This window comes from Aphanomyces astaci (genome assembly GCF_000520075.1).
Source record: "Aphanomyces astaci strain APO3 unplaced genomic scaffold supercont1.41, whole genome shotgun sequence".
Lineage (NCBI taxonomy): Eukaryota > Oomycota > Saprolegniomycetes > Saprolegniales > Verrucalvaceae > Aphanomyces > Aphanomyces astaci.
The window spans coordinates 141682-154189 of record NW_009798304.1 but is presented as its reverse complement, the minus strand read 5'-3'; the positions used below and the strand labels follow the sequence as shown (position 1 = coordinate 154189).

The 12508-nt window shown below is 53.8% G+C and overlaps 7 protein-coding genes across 13 annotated transcripts in view; 4 read left to right on the top strand and 3 right to left on the bottom strand.

Annotated features, from left to right (window-relative positions):
- Positions 1-31: 31 nt before the first annotated feature.
- On the bottom strand, positions 32-2236 carry H257_12504 (hypothetical protein). Of its 6 annotated transcripts, XM_009839727.1 has the most exons (5): positions 1733-2236; positions 1059-1685; positions 501-1004; positions 330-447; positions 32-287 (listed from the first exon to the last, which is right to left on the bottom strand). In XM_009839727.1, exons 1-5 carry the CDS (start codon positions 2129-2131, stop codon positions 76-78), a joined length of 1860 nt encoding a protein of 619 aa, XP_009838029.1. In that variant the 5' UTR covers positions 2132-2236; the 3' UTR covers positions 32-75. The 6 variants fall into 6 exon arrangements, with proteins under 6 accessions (XP_009838029.1, XP_009838033.1, XP_009838031.1 ...); XM_009839731.1 differs by having other exon boundaries at positions 1059-2236; XM_009839729.1 differs by having other exon boundaries at positions 330-1004.
- A 171-nt stretch (positions 2237-2407) lies between these two features.
- H257_12503 (hypothetical protein) lies at positions 2408-4404 on the top strand (the record flags this gene model as incomplete). The annotated part of the gene is made up of 1 exon (XM_009839725.1): positions 2408-4404. One exon carries the CDS (start codon positions 2408-2410, stop codon positions 3371-3373), a length of 966 nt encoding a protein of 321 aa, XP_009838027.1. The 3' UTR covers positions 3374-4404.
- H257_12502 (hypothetical protein) lies at positions 2410-4408 on the bottom strand. The gene has a single exon (XM_009839724.1). The coding sequence runs from the start codon at positions 4397-4399 to the stop codon at positions 3539-3541; it is 861 nt and encodes a 286-aa protein (XP_009838026.1). The 5' UTR covers positions 4400-4408; the 3' UTR covers positions 2410-3538.
- A 704-nt stretch (positions 4409-5112) lies between these two features.
- H257_12501 (hypothetical protein) lies at positions 5113-5783 on the bottom strand. The gene has a single exon (XM_009839723.1). The coding sequence runs from the start codon at positions 5775-5777 to the stop codon at positions 5160-5162; it is 618 nt and encodes a 205-aa protein (XP_009838025.1). The 5' UTR covers positions 5778-5783; the 3' UTR covers positions 5113-5159.
- A 166-nt stretch (positions 5784-5949) lies between these two features.
- H257_12500 (hypothetical protein) lies at positions 5950-8900 on the top strand. Its single transcript, XM_009839722.1, has 10 exons — positions 5950-6053; positions 6138-6315; positions 6363-6431; positions 6482-6510; positions 6559-6605; positions 6675-6814; positions 6866-6943; positions 7073-7165; positions 7213-7485; positions 7582-8900. Exons 1-10 carry the CDS (start codon positions 5967-5969, stop codon positions 8769-8771), a joined length of 2184 nt encoding a protein of 727 aa, XP_009838024.1. The 5' UTR covers positions 5950-5966; the 3' UTR covers positions 8772-8900.
- On the top strand, positions 8898-10786 carry H257_12499. Of its 2 annotated transcripts, XM_009839720.1 has the most exons (4): positions 8898-9759; positions 9818-10109; positions 10179-10296; positions 10409-10786. In XM_009839720.1, the coding sequence occupies exons 1-4, from the start codon at positions 8919-8921 to the stop codon at positions 10637-10639; spliced, it is 1482 nt and encodes a 493-aa protein (XP_009838022.1). In that variant the 5' UTR covers positions 8898-8918; the 3' UTR covers positions 10640-10786. The 2 variants fall into 2 exon arrangements, with proteins under 2 accessions (XP_009838022.1, XP_009838023.1); XM_009839721.1 differs by lacking the exon at positions 10409-10786 and having other exon boundaries at positions 10179-10349.
- Positions 10787-11365: 579 nt separating this feature from the next.
- H257_12498 (hypothetical protein) overlaps positions 11366-12508 on the top strand; it is a gene marked incomplete at both ends in the record, with an annotated part of 2000 nt that continues 857 nt past the window's right edge. The window contains 3 exons of the mRNA XM_009839719.1: positions 11366-11706; positions 11753-12363; positions 12422-12489. Of these exons, the coding sequence (XP_009838021.1) occupies positions 11366-11706; positions 11753-12363; positions 12422-12489 (1020 nt within the window). The remainder of the gene's footprint in view (positions 11707-11752; positions 12364-12421; positions 12490-12508) is intronic.

Here is a 12508-nt window from a genome sequence, read left to right as displayed (position 1 = left end):
CATTCTATCGCCAAGAATGCCACCATTTCTAGGTCATCAGTGTTTAGGCAACAGGTCCAGATTATTGTTGGTCTCTTAGTACGTTGTGTTCACAATGTCCTCGTCTTCTAGCGCATCTTCAGCCTCTTGCAGCGACGTCAGGTACTGAATTACGTTGTTGTACCCGTAGTCGTCGGCTTGTTCGTACGCTGCACCGGTGAAACCTTCGTCCCGATGCTCCACAAGCCACTGCACCGTGGCCAAGTACCCATTGCCAGCCGCCCGATCGATCGCGTGCACCGTGCAACCTGCTCCAATAGTAGTTATTACTTCAACGCATTCAACACAACCTTCGTGGCGGTTCGAGTGCAGGAATTGCACCACACTCAAATGTCCATTCCGCGCGGCGCGATCCATGGCGTCGGTGGTGCACCCCTCGGCCCGATTCCAGTGCAACCACTCCACCACCTAACGTATACATGCGATGACGTGTCGCGTTGGGTGCAAAGTCGGCAACGTACGGCCAGATGGCCATTTTCCGCGGCGCCGTCGATCGCATGTTCCGTACACCCTTCGGTACGATGGGCATGGAGCCACTGGACAACTTCTAAATGGCCTTGAAAAGCCGCCGTGTCCATGGCTTCGGTCGTACAACCCTCGGACCGTTGCTCGTGCAGGAATTGGACGACCTCCAGATGGCCGTTTTCGGCGGCGCAATCCATGGCACAGGTCGTACACTGTTGGTGGGCATCAAAGTGCAGCCACCGCACCACGTCCAAATGTCCCTTGGACGCTGCTTTGTCCATTGCCTCGGTCGTACAGCCTTCCTCTCGATGTCGGAACAACCACTGCACAACCTCCAGATGGCCATTTTCCGCCGCGCCGTCGATCGCGGCTGTCGTACACCCCTCTCGTCGATATGCATGCAGAAACGCCACCACATCCAAATGGCCATTGCGCGCTGCGTGATTCATGGCATCGTATGTGCAACCTTCTGCGCGATGTTCGTGCAGATATCGTACAATCTACACAATACGGATTAGGGGATGTCACGAGGTATGAAGGAAAGATATACGTACCTCCAAATGTCCATTTTCCGCGGCAACATCCATACCCAAGGTCGTGCAACCTTCTGCTCGATGGGCTGCGAGCCACTTGAAGCATTCTAGATGGCCATTGCCGACGGCCGAGTCCATGGCGTAGGTCGTACAAGGGTATCCAGCGCCGTGAAGCCACTGGACGACCGCCAACTGGCCTTTGGATGCGGCGATGTCCAATGGACCGAGCATCACCTTGTCTTCTACTACATCATGATCCAGGTGGGCTCGATCAAAATGCTCTTCGTCGATGAACTCCAAGTCTGGAATGTACGGCAACTCGGACGTAAACGCAGTCTCGTCAAACGGCTCGTCGTACTCGTCGTCTCCGCCAAACAATTCTTCCAGCAAAACCGCCTTGGCAGCGTCATTCTCGAGGTCGTTTTCGCCCTCCTTCAGCAAAGCTGCGTTGTGGTCCTTGTTGGCATGAAGCCACTGCACACACGACAAGTGCCCATACCCCGCCGCTTCGTTCATGGCCATGACGCTCCACCCTTCCGATGTGTGTGCGTGGAGATACGCTAGCATGTCCACTCGGCCGTGCCGTGCTGCGCTGTCCATTGCATGGACACTGCATCCTTCGGGTCGATTCGCCAGCAGCCATTCCACCTTCAGCTAGATTAGTCCAATCTGTGAAGCGTCATATCGATACATACCACATGCACGTGGCCACCAGATGCGGCGTTGTCGATCGCGCCAGCACTGCACCCTTCCGTTCGATTCACATGCAGCCACTGGACGACTTCGAGACGGCCGTGGTTCGCGGCCCAGTCCATCGCTCGAAACGTACACCCTCGATCGTGGTGATTGTGAAGCCATTTCAGCAGCTCCATGTGTCCGTTGCACGCTGCCCAGTCCATGGCGTTTGTGGTGGCCGCCAACTCGAGTCCTTCTTGCATGCGCGTCTGCAAAATGTAAAGATGCCCAGCATACGCAGCGTGGTCTGCACTTGTCCAGTGCTTGAACTCGAGACCGTCGTTGAACGCATTGATGAGCAGGTAAAGACCTGGGTCGGTCAATACACGAAGCGTGGTCAGCTGCGTGGCAGTAGTCATGTTCGTCGATGGTGTTGCCGCCGAAAGCCGTGGAAACCAACATTGTCGAGCACAGTTCTCAATTGGATAAGTCTTGGCCAATCACAATTAGAAATGTTATCCGAACCATATTTTATTATCCGGATGCATGCGATGTAACAAATTGAAGCCATTCAATTGGCCGATAGAAATGGCGTCTAGCCAATCCGAGTGCTGTATGGTGGTTCTGTCAGCCCTTTTTATGCCTTGGAGTCCGTATGCGAATTAAATGTTTGGGATGATATTTCATATCTTGACATGGCGGAGCGACATCCGACGAACAGCACGATGACGGCTTCAGCGATGACTTTCCGGAGCTTGGATGGGTTCTTCGCATACGAAGCAGCAACAGCGGAGGGCATCAATCGTCCTGCATCAAAGCTCTTCGATCAATATACCCGCATTCCCACGTCGTGGCATGCGTTTCGCCACCATATTTCTTCCCTCGCGATCAGCACCGACGCCGTTAAGGTGTTGTACTTTATTCGACACGCCGAAGGCCATCACAATGCCGCGGAAAAACACCACGGCACTGCAGTATGGGACCATTCGGTGTCCAAACAAGATGCGTACTTGGATGCGGAGTTGAATGCAGCGGGGATCGCCGACGCATCGAAGCGGTCCATCTCCATGCGTGGGGAACTCGACGCCGGCATGCCCCTCGATCGCATCCTCGTGTCGCCGTTGACCCGCACCGTCCAAACAGCCAATCTTTACTTCAATCTCACGTCACCTACGACTTCACAAGTTCCCGTGCATGCCATCGAATCCGCCAGGGAAACGCTGGGGGTCCACACCTGTGACAAGCGGCGGCCGACCGCGTCCCTCGAAGCCGACTTTCCCCATGTCGACTGGAGTCGCATCGAGCCTAACGTCGACATCTTGTGGCATCCGTCGCATCGAGAAACCACCGACGAAATCCACGCGCGATGCCGTGACTTCCTCCACGAAGTGTTCTACACCGTTCCCGACACCTATCTTGCGGTGGTGTCCCATGGCGGCTTCATCCAAGCGTGCATGGACGTGCTGGGCATGCCGAGCTATAAACCTGCCAACTGCGAAGTGGTGCCAGTGGTTGTGGCCATGACCTCTGCACTGAACCCCACCAATAACCACCTCATAGAAGACGACGACGATATAAGCTGCATGTCCACGCTACTCCTCGCGATTGCCGTTGTCGTTATAACCAAATGGGTCAAGTATGCAACTATGCACGGTCGTTAACTTTACCGTAAAGTTTTCCGTAACTTTACGGATCTGTTGATGTACAGTGCAACCTCGGGGAAGTTACTGTACCGTTAAGGTTTTACAGCCGTTGTTACTAAAAGAATTAAAAGGAGTTGCAAGTTGAAGTGTTGGGGTACTTGAGGTAACGACGACGCTGCTGCTCTAGGAAATTGCCACGTCATACGGAACCACTTCAGGGGATGGGATGTGGTTGTCGTGGACGTCGAGCACCACAGGCACAAGCTCGCAGTTGCCGACGCGGTATTCTGGCATGTGCAGCACCCGCAAACAGGCGGTGATGAATCCAACGTGAGACACCACGGCGATGAATGTGTCGGGTACGTCTGCATGTAGCTGTCGCAGGAAGGTCACGGCGCGGGACTGTATGTCGTCCAGGGATTCCCGCAAGTCTGGTCGCCACAGCGTGTCCACGTCGTCTCGGATGTGTGAGAAGTCGACCGACGGAAACAGCGGTGACAACGTCGAGATGGCGCTTCGTTTGTCGCAAGTGTGCATGCCGATGGTTTCCCGACAAAGCTCCAAGGCCACGAACGGCACATGTCCAAGCTGTCGACGGAAGATGGACGTCGCGGTCTGAAGCGTGCGTCGCATGGGAGACACGATGATCTTTTGCAACGGCATGCCCCGGTCGAGCTCTGCTTCCACGCGTGCTGCGGTGACGGTGGCGGCAGCTTCGCCTTTCGCCGTCAGAAGCGCATCTAAGTACAAGTCTGTGCATGCGATGTCTCGGAACCACACTTCGGCACCATGTCGGACCTTGGCGGCATTGTGTTCGCCCTCAGCATGGCGAATGAAATAAATCACCTTGACTTGCCGCGTCGAACCCTCGATCGCCTTGGTGAACGCAGCCCAGGATTCGGCAGACCGGTGGAAATGTTCGAAGATGCACTTGTCTGAGTCTGGCGATGGGTGATATGTAAAGTGGCCTTGCGCGACGTGGAAACCTCCATGAAGAGCGGCATCGCGGGCGCCGACGTCGTCGATACCACCGACCGTGGACATACTTATGTCACGAAAAAAGTGTGTGCGGTTGGCAAAAATAGAATATCCACGGAGTCCGGCCGGTGTACATGACATACTAGAATCAAATGTAAATAGAGAGAGGTTTGATGTCCTTATCAAGTCCTCGACCATCGCAATGGTCACGTCCTCAGGTCAAGTTTAATCACATTTGAAGACAAAGTACTTTATGAGAGCTTCAACAAGCCACTACATCTCTTCTTGCTGTGTAAAATGCTGCTAAATACGGTAAATTCGTCGTCGCATTCCATCCGATATACGTGGTTTCATCGCAGGTGACCGCATGAGATGCTATATACCTCTGTCGTGTGAAAGTTGTCGAATATTGGGCGTTTGTGAAAGAAACCTGAAACCGTCACTGCATTTCACGGGTCAACAAGATGGCGGCGTGGATAGCGAGATGCACAGACAACTATCATGGCGCATGCTGAGGGATCCAACCGACTTCAGCCACGTCCAAGCACATTATGACGGGCCGTACATGCTGTGGATTTCAACTCCATAGTCAGTCAATATCGCCATGATGTGACTTGATTGAAGGAGCTTCGATGCATGAGTCAATAACTATTCTGCCACTTGTTCTCGTCAAGAGTTACTTGCAAGCATTCACGCTACGTTAGGTAGGTAGATAGTACGATTAGAGGTATAAGCTATCCCTGGAGTGTGCCAAGCGACTGGCACGGTAATAAAATGAAACGTGATTGATATTTATGGTTTATAAATATGATGAGTCAGGGCTTGCTCACACGGCATTGTACGCCTCCGCATCCCATGGCGCCGCGACCCCACCATACTCTTCCTTTGACAGGTCGAAGGCATCGCATTCAGGCTCTTCTTGGTTGTCGCTTCCACTGGCGACAGTGCCTTTTCCATCACCGACGAAAGGTTGGTCCGCTTCTGGTTCACAGTCCAGCCATTGCATGAACTCTTTGGCTTTGTTGGCAGTACTGACTCGACGCATGTGCTTGTTGTCTTGACGGGGAGACGTCAGCCACCCCACGTACCCGTCAATGTACTCGAGCAGCTGCTCGTTGTTTTGGGGCGGTGGACTGCAGAACTCTTCCATAGTTCTATGCTCAATAACGTCTGGAGTGCCGCAGAACTGGGCCACGCTGCCGTGGTGGATGATTACAATTGTGCTGTCCTCGGAAATTTCAGGCGTCAACGTTGACGACGACGACCGCGAGTAGGCGCCGCCACCAAGCAGCAGATGGGACGCATCTTTGTCGTCTTCTCCAGGAGCCGCCGAGGCAGAGGACGGCGTCGGCACCCCCACCGATGTCCATACCTTCTCCACCACAAAATGAATCACGAGCGCCACGTAGCTCAGCCAACCCTGCACATAGTCCGTGTATGTCATGGCGATTTGCACTTTGTGGCGTTTGGTGTCGGGTGACAGACGGAAGGAATATCTAAAAATAGATCTGGTGAATCTAGCCAATCACCGACCAACCCTGCGATTTCAGCCAATCCCCGGTGAACATCTTGAATCCAGCCAATCATTAACCACCGTCGGCCTTCAACGTGTAACTGCCAAACCCGACGGATCATGCGTGACGACCCAACACCGCCCGACAGTGTCGGCACTGTTGGTGACGATCATGTGCGGTGGGCATCCGCTGTAGTGGACGCAAAGGTACTGGTTTTCATGATTATACTCGGAGACTTACTGTTGGATTATGATCGAACGAGTCGACAAGTTACGGACGATCCTGCGTAGGCAAAGGAACATCCGTTTGATTGCCTAGTGTGCGGAAGCAAGAACGTCGTCCTCGACATCAAGACGCAACATGTACGATGTCGCATGTGTGGCGTGTCGACACGAAACGTGTACGCCCATGCTGTCCCGAATGATCGGCTGCGGGAAATGGAAAAACTCGAGGCGGATGTTGCAACAGGTACGAGGTCCCGCGACTACGATGACGTCATTGTGGGTGCATTACAGAGATGCTGCGTCAAGTGCTGGGGGCTTTTCAGGATCCGCACTTCAAGCGTCGTCTGGACGAATCAAAAGGTACGTCGATTGCGCGTCGAATGTCTTGTGAACGTCGTGACTGTGGATAGCGCACACCCGATTCATGGACATGGTGCTGGTACGAATTGTCTTGGGATTGTTTTTATTCCTAAACCATGTCGAGTAGCAGCACACGTCTGTGGCGTTGGAAGCTGTCGGGAGCGTTGTCACGAGGTAGATAGTGATCACACCGAATAGTTTTCCCCTTCTCAACGCTGTAATATTTCCATATTCGTGGGCTAGATTTGGGTTTGCACACAGTTTGGAAGGCGTGATGAAGGCCGTTCGAGCCATTCAAGAGAATGCTGGGGATAATACAGTCATCTTGGATGGATTAGAGCGCCTTCGGGTGCTCTTATCCCCTCGCAACGCATTTGAGCCAGGTACTCATTTGCAAGTACACAATGTCTAATATATTTAACCATTCTGGTTAGAGGAAGCGTTACAAAAGGTTCAAGAAGCCAAGGTCGTGGAGGAAGCTCGGCTCCGCGAGTTCCACGTCGAATCACAAAGTGCGTCTATAGTTATGACTCACCCAAAAAGTTGAAATTTGGATTTTTCTTGTGATTCGTTTCGGATAAAAGGACATTTTTGAGAAACTCGAAAACTTTGGAGTGCGTCTATAGTTTTGTCTGGACTAGACCTGGAGAAACTGGAAGATGCCGCCCAAGAGCGCCGCCGTGTGGCACTAATGCGGGCCAAGAAGGCAGCTCGGGGCTTGGACCCCAACCAAAGTACTTATTTGCATCATCTGGCATTAACATGCTCATGGTTGTGGCAGCATATGCTCCTTCGATTCGCCGACACCCGCCTCCGTCCGTCGTGCTATTCCCAGGCCGGAGCGCGTTCGTGAGTGTTGTGGCCGATCAATCAGACACGTACACGTGGTGTTTCAACGGGGCGCCCATCCCAGAGGACGCGCCTGGCTTCCGTGGCACCCGCTCGTGCTTTTTGAAGATCCAATTCTTCACAAAGGCCATGTGTGGGGCGTATACTTGTCGATGCAGTAACGACGATGGCGTGATTGAGTCTACTCCGTGTCTAGTGTCCACTGGTCAGTTCACTCAATCCCACTTGCTTACTCTATCCAAACTCAGGAAACGAAAAGAACACTTATAGTCGTATTCTAATTCGTGGTGGCTTCTCGTAGCAACGTTGACCCCGAGTCTAGTCTACCGCCACAAGACTCCCCATGTGGTGCATAGCATGGCGAGCTTACCCCACTACTGCATGTGCTATCGCACGATGCATGGTCCAGTGTTTGGCTCGACCAACTCGAAGCTACTCTACGACTCATCATCGTGCCTGGGATCCAATGTAACGTCGGATGTCCCAGTGGTTGCTATGGCCACCATGGCCGATTCTGCTAGCCCTGGGCCTACTCCACTTGTACACCCAGCCAAGCCGTCTCAGCCTAGCCCTTGCCTACCAGAGAACCACCGACCACGTGTCTACCTTGGCATGGCCAATGGAGTGCTTCGAGTCGACTCTGTGGCTATTGTCCTCCCTGAAGACGACGTGAAGCGGAACAAGTCGTTGCCGAGGCAACCGACGAATCCCTGCGCTGCGACATCCACGGAACTGTGCATGGCGACGTCGCTGACATCTATTCGACGAGTGGCGTTCGTGGGCCAGAATGCGTGGCTGCTGCTGTCGGATATGCAACACACCATACTCTTGTACGCCATTCGCAAAGACGGAGTGGTCGAGTCGCAGCTGCCCACGCATGCGTTGACCTGTGCGAAACGTGCACATGTGATTGCCACGAGCCCGTGGCTTCCTCACTTTTGCATCATGTATGGAAAGAACGCTGCCATGGAAGTTGTGACGATGGCGCAGGGCTATCGACGGCAGCAAGTCCCCCTCACACACAAACCAACGTGTGTGGAGTTTGCAGCTATGGGAAGCCAAGTGGCCGTGGGCGAGAAGCGTGTGCAGCATGGCGTTCTCCGAATTGTGAACGTGGAAACGTTACAAACCAACATGATTGTGGCGGCGGCGCACTTCGGCGGCATCCAGTTCTTGCGATGGATCCCTCGACATCACAACTTTGTCTTCTCCCTTGGTCACGACCACACCATCAAGTTGTGGGACACCGCCAAGAAAGAATGCGTAGTGTCCTTCCAGGTTCATACGAGCGTACCGTCCGATGTCTTGGTCACGTGCAACGCGGCGATGGAATGCACGATCACTGTGTCCACGTTTGCGAAGCAGATTGAAAAGTGGACCATCGGTGCTCTTCAGCAGTTGCTCCACAGCGTCGGGGTGGAGCACAGCTATGCCATTGTCCTGATTCAGAAACAGTGGCGAGGAGCGCTCACAAGAAGCCACCTTCGATAGCTGCTTGTTGATACCAAATCAAATATCGTAATACGATGATTGGATTGGTGTAAATACATCCAATCATCCAACAATAATTCTAATCTCCAAGACGATTGGAGGATAATATGTTACGAATTTGCATACCTTGCCACACACGACGTTGTGATGGACGAAATCCGCGATGCTGCGTCGAGCCTCCAGAAGCTCTTGGCGGCTCTGGAGGCACAGGAGAATGAGGACGATCAGTCCCCAGCATGCGTCAAGGCCACTAAGCTCAAAGCTCGCGTGCATGAACTCGAGCAACGAATGAAGAACGTCATGGACGAGAAGGACTACTGGTTGAGGCGGTGCGTCCAATACGAAGCGAGCTTTGCCACGATGGTGCGCCGCGCGCGAAGCAACTCGGAGCTTCGGGAAATGGCTGATACGATCACGAACCCCATGTGCAGCAGAAGCAGTTCGCCTCGCGAAAAGAACAGCCCGGCCCATCTTGCCGAGATGTCACATACCCCGTCCATGCTTCCATCCATGATCAAAATCGGGCCCAAGCGCGCGTCGTTTCGCCTCCTTCAATGCAGCGACATGGAATGCGAGGTCCTTCCGTCCCTCAACCGCACGATCCAAACGCAATGCCGCTCCAAGAACAACGTCCAATTGATGTGGGATACTCCTCCGACGACCATCTTGATCGTGAAGAAACCCAACGAGCCCACCGTCGCGCAGACGATGCGAGAGGTGGCCACGTGGCTCATGACCGCCAAACACATGCGCGTGTTCCTGGAGCCCGTGGTGCATGCCGAGGAAGGTCTGGACGGGACGCTGACGTGGACGGACGCGGCGGACTGGCACGACAAGCAGCACGAGATCGACTTGGTCGTGTCGTTTGGGGGAGATGGCACGGTGCTGTGGGTGTCGTCTCTGTTCAAGACGAACGTGCCGCCCGTGTTTTCGTTTGCGATGGGGTCGCTCGGCTTTCTCACGCCGTTCGAAGTGGCCCGCTACGAAGGTACTTAGTACTAGTACTACTACTAGTTGAACGAGGCCTGACACTGCTTTTTGGCCAGACCACTTGAGCCAACTCATACGCGGCGGCTTTCACATGTCCCTGCGACAACGCCTCATCTGCACAATCATCCGATCGGACAAGACGCCCCACGTCGAGACCATCGCCATGCCCGTGCATGCCCTCAACGAAGTGGTCATGGACAGGGGCCTCGGCGCCGCGCTCGTCGAGTTGGACTGCTTCTGCGATGACGTGGCACTCACAAAGATCAGCGCCGATGGCATCATCATAGCCACCCCCACCGGCTCCACGGCGTACTCGTTGTCTGCGGGTGGCAGCATGACCCATCCAAGGTATTATCTCTAATCCCTTGACATAGTGGCGATGAGTTTTCAATACTTTGAGGTATGCCTCTATATTAGTGTACCGTGCATGCTGTTTACGCCTATTTGCCCACATACGTTATCGTTTCGGCCGATGCTGTTCCACGACAGCGCACACCTCAAGATCGTCGTGCCGGCCACCGCCCGGTCCAGTTCGGTATGTACTACACAAGTGCAAACTGCCCTTTTAAGTTAGTCGCTGGATTAACGTTAAACTGAATGGCGAATTTGTAGCTTGAGGTCGCTGATACTGTATGTGTGGTGTGTAGGTGATGGCCTCGTTTGATGGCAAGATGCGCGTGCAGATGAACCGCGGCGATGAGCTGCATGTCCGCGTGTCGTCGTTTCCGCTGCCAAGTGTGTGCAACTTGAACGAGAACGAGGACTGGTTTGCATCGGTCAAGAGCAACTTGAACTGGAACCAGCGCAAGGAAATCAAACCCTTTCACGACCCCCCGCCAACAATGGAATCCTCCGAGTCGTCGTCGTTCAACGAGTAAATGAGTAAAACTCGGGATGGTTTGGGCATGACAGGGTGACCTTAGAGCACCTACCTACACACACATACGACTGCTAACCTAACAGGAGAAGGCGGAGGCCCACGCTTGTCTGTTGATATGGTTAACCACCAAATGTGGGATCGCCGCTTGTGAATAATAATGCTCTACAAGGAATTTGCCCCATTGTGGCTTTCCAAGGATGTAAGAAATGTTCACATGAATGGTTGTAACCTACTTCATTGCGATTGATTTCCAATGCTGGGCCGAACACACACGTGCCACCACTGCTGGAATCTGGATCCTCTTGAGTGGCATCGTCAAGCTACAAACTCGTAGTGCACACTCGGGTGCAACTGTAGCCGGCTACGCTAGCCGGCTACCATGTATAATCCTCGCGATCGGTAACAACCTCGAAACATAGAAAAACTACTACTAGCAGTGTAATAACACCCCGATCTGAACGCCATTCAATCGTTGGGGATGCATCTTGGACGTGTGATTACACTCCTTGGCAATTACTTCCCCTACGGGGTGTCGTCTGCCTCTACATGTCAAAACATGAGGCTCGCAGGCTCCGTCGTGGACCATCTACAGTAGAAGAACTCAAGGTGTTTACGAAATGCTACGATATGATTGGCCCGTCGTGCGCCAATCACATGTTTTCCACATACAGTAGGGAAAAACCATCGCCTTCAAACTAGGCATTTGTGAATTTGGCTGCACACCATGGTCGAGGTGGTCGACCAGATCCGCGATGCCGCATCCTGCCTGCAGAACCTCTTAGCTACGTTCAAGCGACTAGAGGAGTCAAACGCGTTGCGCGTAACATGCAATGGATCCACCACAAGCGGCTTGAAGGCCCGGGTGCGGGAGCTCGAAGCACAAGTCGACGAAAGGGCGCACGAGACGGCGCGACTTCGTGGACAAGTGCATGACTTGGAAGGGCAAATCCGACATGTCGTGGAGCAAAAGGACGTCGAAATTGCCAAACTTCACGCGCGACTGGAAGCACTGGACGAACAATTGAAGCAGGCTGAGTCGGACGGAGAAGGCAGTGACGAATGGACGTACGTCAGACGAACTCTGTATGAAGACGTTTACATTTGTGCATAGGCACCACGCCGACACGATTCCAAGCCCCAAGAGTCCGCATCATGGAGGAAGCATGGGGTATCAATTCGAGGACGACTTTGACGACGACGACCCACCTGTCGCCTCCCCCGACGCCGGAAGTCCAAGCGTGCGCCGCCATCGCGCGTCGTTCAGTTTGCTGCAGTGTAGCAGTAGCGACAACGTCCGGGATGTGTTCATTCCGCCCCATCGGACCATTCGAACCAAATGCCATGCGAAAAACAACGTGCAGATGACGTGGACGAACGCAAGTCGCGGGCCCAAGACGATTCTGCTAGTGAAGAAACCCAACGAGCCCACCGTCGCGCAGACGATGCGAGAGGTGGCCACGTGGCTCATGACCGCCAAACACATGCGCGTGTTCCTGGAGCCCGTGGTGCATGCCGAGGAAGGTCTGGACGGGACGCTGACGTGGACGGACGCGGCGGACTGGCACGACAAGCAGCACGAGATCGACTTGGTCGTGTCGTTTGGGGGAGATGGCACGGTGCTGTGGGTGTCGTCTCTGTTCAAGACGAACGTGCCGCCCGTGTTTTCGTTTGCGATGGGGTCGCTCGGCTTTCTCACGCCGTTCGAAGTGGCCCGCTACGAAGGTACTTAGTACTAGTACTACTACTAGTTGAACGAGGCCTGACACTGCTTTTTGGCCAGACCACTTGAGCAAACTCATACGCGGCGGCTTCAACTTGTCGCTGCGACATCGTCTGGTGTGCACGATTGTTCGGGCCCCAACCTCCA

What these genes read in the sequence shown, in the direction of transcription:
- H257_12504 (XM_009839726.1), bottom strand. Translation starts at nt 2,131, where the DNA reads ATGACTACTGCCACGCAGCTGACCACGCTTCGTGTATTGACCGACCCA. An exon ending in CTGGTGGCCACGTGCATGTG is followed by an intron (nt 1,686 to 1,732) that starts GTATGTATCGAT and finishes ATCTAGCTGAAG; the next exon opens with GTGGAATGGCTGCTGGCGAA. An exon ending in CGGAAAATGGCCATCTGGCC is followed by an intron (nt 448 to 500) that starts GTACGTTGCCGA and finishes TGTATACGTTAG; the next exon opens with GTGGTGGAGTGGTTGCACTG.
- H257_12502 (XM_009839724.1), bottom strand. Translation starts at nt 4,399, where the DNA reads ATGTCCACGGTCGGTGGTATCGACGACGTCGGCGCCCGCGATGCCGCT.
- H257_12501 (XM_009839723.1), bottom strand. Translation starts at nt 5,777, where the DNA reads ATGACATACACGGACTATGTGCAGGGTTGGCTGAGCTACGTGGCGCTC.
- H257_12500 (XM_009839722.1), top strand. Translation starts at nt 5,967, where the DNA reads ATGCGTGACGACCCAACACCGCCCGACAGTGTCGGCACTGTTGGTGAC. An exon ending in TCGTCTGGACGAATCAAAAG is followed by an intron (nt 6,432 to 6,481) that starts GTACGTCGATTG and finishes GACTGTGGATAG; the next exon opens with CGCACACCCGATTCATGGAC. An exon ending in GGGCTTGGACCCCAACCAAA is followed by an intron (nt 7,166 to 7,212) that starts GTACTTATTTGC and finishes TGGTTGTGGCAG; the next exon opens with CATATGCTCCTTCGATTCGC.
- H257_12499 (XM_009839720.1), top strand. Translation starts at nt 8,919, where the DNA reads ATGGACGAAATCCGCGATGCTGCGTCGAGCCTCCAGAAGCTCTTGGCG. An exon ending in CGAAGTGGCCCGCTACGAAG is followed by an intron (nt 9,760 to 9,817) that starts GTACTTAGTACT and finishes CTTTTTGGCCAG; the next exon opens with ACCACTTGAGCCAACTCATA. An exon ending in CCACCGCCCGGTCCAGTTCG is followed by an intron (nt 10,297 to 10,408) that starts GTATGTACTACA and finishes TGTGGTGTGTAG; the next exon opens with GTGATGGCCTCGTTTGATGG.